General features: G+C 45.2%; 1 protein-coding gene across 1 annotated transcript in view; it reads right to left on the minus strand.

Annotated features, from left to right (window-relative positions):
- Nucleotides 1–6,637, minus strand: part of RPTOR (regulatory associated protein of MTOR complex 1) — a 405,759-nt gene that overhangs the window by 329,580 nt on the left and 69,542 nt on the right. The window contains exon 2 of the mRNA XM_037737259.1: nucleotides 1,324–1,426. Coding sequence (XP_037593187.1) covers nucleotides 1,324–1,426 — 103 coding nt within the window. The remainder of the gene's footprint in view (nucleotides 1–1,323; nucleotides 1,427–6,637) is intronic.

Below are 6,637 nucleotides of genomic sequence, written 5' to 3' on the forward strand. Positions count from 1 at the left end.
AGAAAATAACAAGTATAGGCCAGGATGTGGGGAGATTGGAATCCGGGTACCTGGTACTTTGCTGATGGAAGTGAAAAATGGTCCAGCCACTGTGGAAAACAATAGGCGATTGTTCAAAAAGTTAAACACAGAATTGCCGTGTGATCCAGAAACTCCACTTCTAGGTATATATCGAAAAGAATGAACAATAGAGACTCAAACAGATATCTGTATACTCATGTCATAGCAACATTATTCATAGTAGCCAAGAGGTAAAAACACCCTAAATGTCCATCAACAGATGAATGGATAAATGAGTGTGGTGTATCTATACAATGAAATAAAACTCAGTCTCAAAAAGGAATGAAATTCGGACACACGCTACAATACAATGTGAGCTCTGGAGGCATCATGCGAAGTGAAAGAAGCCAGAAACAAAAGGACAAATATCGTATCAGTCTACTCACACGACGGCCCTGGAATGGACAAGTTCATGGAGAGAGAGTGGAATGGTGGTTGCTAGGGGCTGGGGAAGGCAAGAATGAGGAGCTGCGTGGTGGAGACAGAGTTTCCATTTGGGATGGTGAAATGTTCTGGAGGTGGACAGTGAGGATGGCTGCACAACATGATGAGCTATTTAATGTCATTGAGTTGTACACTTAATAATTCCTAGAATGGTATTTTGTGTTGTGTAGGTTTTTACCACATTTAAAAAAAAAAAAAAAAAAGTCTCTGGACATGAACTGCATAAGTTCAAATCCCAGCCCTGCTATTTATAGGACAACCATGGGCAACTTTCTCATCTCTCTGTCCCTTTTCCTCAGCTCTCAGATGAGGATTAACAATAAAACCCACCACACAGGGCCGCTGTGAGGGTTAGAGCTGATAAAATGCAGAGTGCTTGCAATGGCACCTGGCACACTGTAGGCACTCGGCAAATGCTGCCGTTATCATTACAGGCCACTAGCTACGATGTGACGCTTCCCTGGAAGTGATTTGCCTTTTCCACATTTCCACACAGGTATCCATCATTCCACTTTTTTTTAAGTGTACATAGATGCTATGTGCCAGACAGAACAAATTTAAAGTAGCAAATTAGATAACCCAATAATCATTATATGACTAATTTTCCTTGAAACACTTCCTCCACTACAAATCACAGGTGAATGCATCTGAAATTACTTAAAGGCGATGTGACTCCAAAAAGAAAAAGCATCCTCATATCTGCACAGCCGGAGACCAGCCCTGGATCAGACCACAGGCTCGGCGAGCCCCGCCCCGCCCAGCCCAGCCCAGAGCCGGCCACGGAGGGCCTTTGTGGCAGGGGGTGAGGGAGGTACTCACCAATCCAGCATTCCAAGCGTGCACAGGGCGTGGTCTTCACCACATCGGGAGGGTCCACACCAACATTCAGGCACAAAACTAAGGCAACACTGACTGTCTTCATCTGAAAACACAAATGAAAAAAAAAAATTTCAACATGGAACTCATGTATGCGTTTTTCCAGCTTTTAAAATGTCCCCCAGAACACTGAGCCCCTTCCCCAGCCACCTGCCCTCCAGCCAGTCCTCCACCTGACACCTGGCCACCCCAGCCCTGGTGCAGAGTAACGCCCTTCTTTGAAGGCATGGTTTCAGAGTAAGGGCTATGCTCAGGCTTCCTTATGATAAATCTCCAGAAATGGAATTATTTGATCAAAAGATATAAACATTCTAACACACTCAATACATTCTGCCGAATTCCTTTGCAAAAAAAAAAAAAAAATACACAAATTTATACTCCCACCAGATATTAAACCAGATAGAAAATCCTTATGATTTAAAATCATGAATCATTTAATGAGAAAAGCTGTCGTACTGATTGAGTTTACGTGCGTTCGCATCAGCGAGGCTGCCTGATTCTCCTCGCGTGCATTCACTGCCGGCACTGTTGACCCCCCGTGGACCATCTGCTCATTACTCGAACTCACACTGTAGCCTGGCCACACTGACCTCTTGACCCTCAAATCCATCGCTCCCTCTGCCGGGAGCTCCCCTCCGCCAGGTCGCCTGGCCGGCTCTGACTCTCTCCTTGGATCTCCGTTTAAAGATCAATTTCTTGGGGAGGCCTTCTCTGAATACCCCTCAACACACCTTCCACACTCCCCATCGGGTGGAGCCAGCTGGAGAACGCTGAGATCACACCTGTCCTTTCCTCCGGCAGAGCTGCAGCCTACGGACATTCCTTGCTGGGCCAGAGACTCAAGGCCACACTCCTTTGAGCAAGAAGCTGGCCCCGACCAGCTGCTAAATGTCCACTGAATGAGTGAAGACATGCAGTTTGTACAGTGTTTCTGCTTTACATTTATCCTTTAAGCCACCTGGATGTTATTCTGGTATATGACACAAAATGAGGATTAATTTTTTCCTCATACTGTGCCAATCCCTATGAAATAAGCTGCCCCAAACTCACAGGGGTGCACAGATACAAATTCTCAGAGAGAAAAATTCTATTTCTGGGTAAGCAAATTCATCCCACTGACCTATCAACCAATACTTCTACTAGTCCTACGTTAATTTAAATAATGCATCTTTATATTTCATAATATTTGGAAGGGTCATTTTTTTGCCCTCAAATTAAAAAAATTATTTAGCTATTTATATTCACTTTTTTCTTCAAATTATCAGTTCTTCAATCTTTTAATCCCATTGGGATTTTTATTTAAATTGCACTGAACTAAATTGCAATGAAGTTTAATTTGAACTTAAGAAGTAACATCCTCATAATATTCTATTTTCTATGCAGAACATAATATGTTTCTCCATTTATTCAAATGTTCTTTTAACTGTTCTCAGTAACATTTTTATTGTCTTCTTCACGAATAAGTCCTGTGCATTTCTTACTGAGATTGTTCCTAAGACCCGGTGTTCCACAGAACCGTAGAATGACTACAATTAACATTGGCTTAATTGACGGCACATTTCAAGCAGCTGGAACAGAGCTGAGTGTGGTGGTGCACACCTGTGGTCCCAGCTACTCAGGAGGCTGAGGCGGGAGCATCGCTTGAACCCAGGAGTTTGAAGGTACAGTGTGCAGTGACTGTGCCTGTCAACAGCCACTGCACTCCAGCCTGGGCAACACATAGCAAGACCCCATCTCTATAAATAAATCAATGAATAATTCTTAAAATACCTACAGGAAAATAATTCTAATGTTCCTAGCATAAAGAAAAGACAAGCTGGGCACAGTGGCCCACCCCTAGAATCCCAGCACTTTGGGAGGCCGAGGCAGGCGGATCACCTGAGGTCAGGAGTTCAAGACCAGCGTGGTCAACGTGGTGAAACCTCGCCTCCACTAAAAATACAAAAATTAGCCTGGTGTGGTGGTGTACTCAGGAGGCTGAGACAGGAGAATCACTTGAACCAAAGAGGTGGAGGCTGCAGTGAGCCGAGTAGCACCACTGCACGTGGTCTTCCTGTGGCCATGGTGAACAACTATCAACACCTGCCTCACAACAGTTTTAAATCAAGGGTGTTTCTTTCATGCTCTGTGATATGGACAGGAATTGATTCAAACCCTGGAGCAAGTTCCAAGTTGCTTCCTAAAGAAAAAGGCTGACTTTGTTAACGGTCATCTGCAGGGTCCCTCTGTGGGAAGGGAAGCCTTCCAATGAGAAAACAATCTATACGATCAGGTTCTCTAATTTTCAAAATAGACCTGTGCTTCCCTACAGCTTAATGGGCTCCCAACTGGCTTCTTATCTTGTCCCTAATCTGCAAAGAGAATATTCCCTAAACTGAGGTCAGTTTAGGGAATATTCAAAATCCAGTGGAAGGAACAGCATTAACAGGCCGACTCTGAGACACCCACCTGCTCCTCCCGTGGCCAAGTGCCACAGCCGCTGCCCTGGGGCTTGGCTGGCAGTGCTTTCTCCCCATTTGTCCACATGCTCTGTGCGCCCCAGGAAAAGGTGGGGGGAGCTGCTTTTCTGGGCTGATGTATGCTCAGTAGCTCCCCACATGACCGTGTTCTTTCTTGTGCCCCCGGAAATTCACAGCCAGGTTTGGGGCTCAGTCCCCGCACTTCTGATCAATGCTGACCTCCCTTTGCTAACGTGCTTGTTCCCTGAGCTGTGCAGTATAAGCACACAGTCTACTTCATCCTTCACCAAAGGGCCATTAACTCGGCGGCGGCGTTCCACTAGGTGAGGCACCCGGGGAGTAAGGTGGGGCAAGTCCAGGAGCCAGCAAGTGTGGCAGCCAGGACTCAGGCAAGCTCCCCAGGGGAAGAGGCTCTGCAGCTGCTGGGTCTGCTTGCTCCTCTGCCTCTCGGGGCTGGGGGTGCTGGGGAGGTGGGGGAGGCTGACACAGGGCAGTGATGTGCCATTCCCAATACCTCTGACTTTATTCCTATTTCTGTTATCTCGGCTGTCGTTCTAGACAAGTCATATTCCCTCCACCTCTACAAATGCAGCTAATTAAATTTTTAGAATTTAACATTCTCAGTAAAACAAATAGTTCTAGTTAATAGTAAAAAAATATCTCTGAAGATCTCTGAGTCCCTTACACAAAAGTACTAACAGAAGCCCGAGAATCATTCTTTAGTCCCATGGGATAGCTAGAGGCCTCACTTCACTGTGCCTGTCAGTAAGTACGGTCTTCCTGACTCACCAAATGCTACTTAGAGAGACCATTTCTCTTTGACTTCTTTACAGGCCAGCAATAGGAAGGCACGGCCCTCAGCTAGAAGGTGTGAAATTAGCTACACTATATAAAGACAAGAATGAAGACAAAAAAGAAATTAATTTGATTCATCCTTGTTTACATAATACACACCTAACCCTACATACTGCATTATACTTTTAAAGAAAACAAGAAAAACACCTCGAGAAAACATTAACACATGAACTAGAAATGTGTTTGTTCTAATATCTAGCTACCAATTTAACTCCAAAACTGAGCAAAAGACAGTACAACCACATATCCTTAAGCAAAAAAAATACGCCTTGCTCCTCTGCCAATTTTAACACTGTGAGCCTAATTTCAAATTTGGTAAGTTTTTTGTTTTGTTTTTTGAGACGGACTCTCACTCTGTTGCCCATGCTGGAGTGCAGCGGCGCGATGTCGGCTCACTGTAACCTCCACCTCCTGGGTTCTGGTGATTCTCCTGCCTCGGCCTCGCAAGTAGTTGGGATTACGGGTGCACATCACCGTGCCCAGCTAACTTTTTGTATTTTTAGTCCAGGCGGGGTTTTGCCATATTGGCCAGGCTGGTCTCGAACACCTGACCTCAGGTGATCTGCCAGCCTCGGCCTCCCAAAGTGCTGGGATTATAGGTGTGAGCCACCATGCCCAGCCTCAAATCTAGTAAGTTTTTAAATTCTTACCTATAGCTAAAATGTCTTTCTGGCATTTTATTTTCATTTCTATGGCAACTTCATTCCAAAAATTCTTGATTAATGTTTTTTAATAACACAGTTACAGGATTTTTAAAATGTAAGGGCTATCAAATTTAATGTGCCAAAAACAGCATAATATTACATAAAATACGTTTTTTGACTTTCAAACATTTTCCTCCAATGCAATGTAATTTAAGACGACATGGTTAGATCCCCATAGGTTAATTCTGAATTTGAAAAGAACATCATTTTGAAAAAGTATAAAAGTTAAGTGCTCACTAACAACGAGTGGCCTTGGGCATGTCGGTTAATTTCAATCCCTCCTGAACAATTTCCTCCTCCTTAAAGTGAGGGGGTGGAGACAGATGACTTCTTAGGTGCTAAGGATTTTTCAGATTCTATAGTTCTGCCTCATGACTGGTCTTCCCGGCCAACCTGGAGGAACCCCTCAGGCCAGAGCACACGCCTAAGGATTCCGTGGCCCAGCTGGAAGGTCTCCACAGCACTCTGGAGTCCGGGTGGGAGAGGCTGGGGGCCGTCAGGCAGGGGTCCGGATGGTATTATAACAGCCTGGGCAGTTTTCTTGATGATTCTTTGGTGCCAGTTTGGTTTTGAAATTCAAAAGCGTTCAGTTTGGTGAAAGGATAATGTGATCGCTCTGCTCTCTCTCACATAACACACCCAGGAGGGTTTGGAGCGGAGCCCAGCACTCACAGCGTTAATACTTCCAGTCCCCGTGGAATCAATAGAGCATCCAGTCTCACCCCAGCTCAGGCCAAGCTTTGCCACCAAATGATAATCCAGCGTTCAGAGCTTCTGGATTTCAGAATTGCACACAGGGCCTGTACAGCAGAGGACCTCCGCTTGAAGGCCTGGACGTGCAGAACATGTCACCTCACAGGTGAAAAATGTACTAATGCCTGTCACCTTCCAAAGAATTCAAATCACAAGGGATTTTCTTAATGAAGTCTTCCTTCTCCACTGATTGGATAAAATCATATATATTTAAAAAGATACAGGTGACCAGGTGGTACAAACAAGCTCGACTATAAATTCACAGACTGACGTGTAGTGACACCTAGGTCACCGCGTAGAACGCAGAAATTAAACCTGGTCAGCCGCCCAATCACTGCCTTCTGTTCCCCACAGTGAGAGTGTGGCTCACACTTATCCTCCCAACATCAACAACTGAGAGTTGTGGAAAGTAAACAGAAGCAAGACTGGGGCTGGCCACACAGGTCCCAGCATTCACCATCCCCTGGGCTGGCCACACAGGTCCCA

Source organism: Cebus imitator, unplaced genomic scaffold (genome assembly GCF_001604975.1).
Source record: "Cebus imitator isolate Cc_AM_T3 unplaced genomic scaffold, Cebus_imitator-1.0 Scaffold36, whole genome shotgun sequence".
NCBI lineage: Eukaryota > Metazoa > Chordata > Mammalia > Primates > Cebidae > Cebus > Cebus imitator.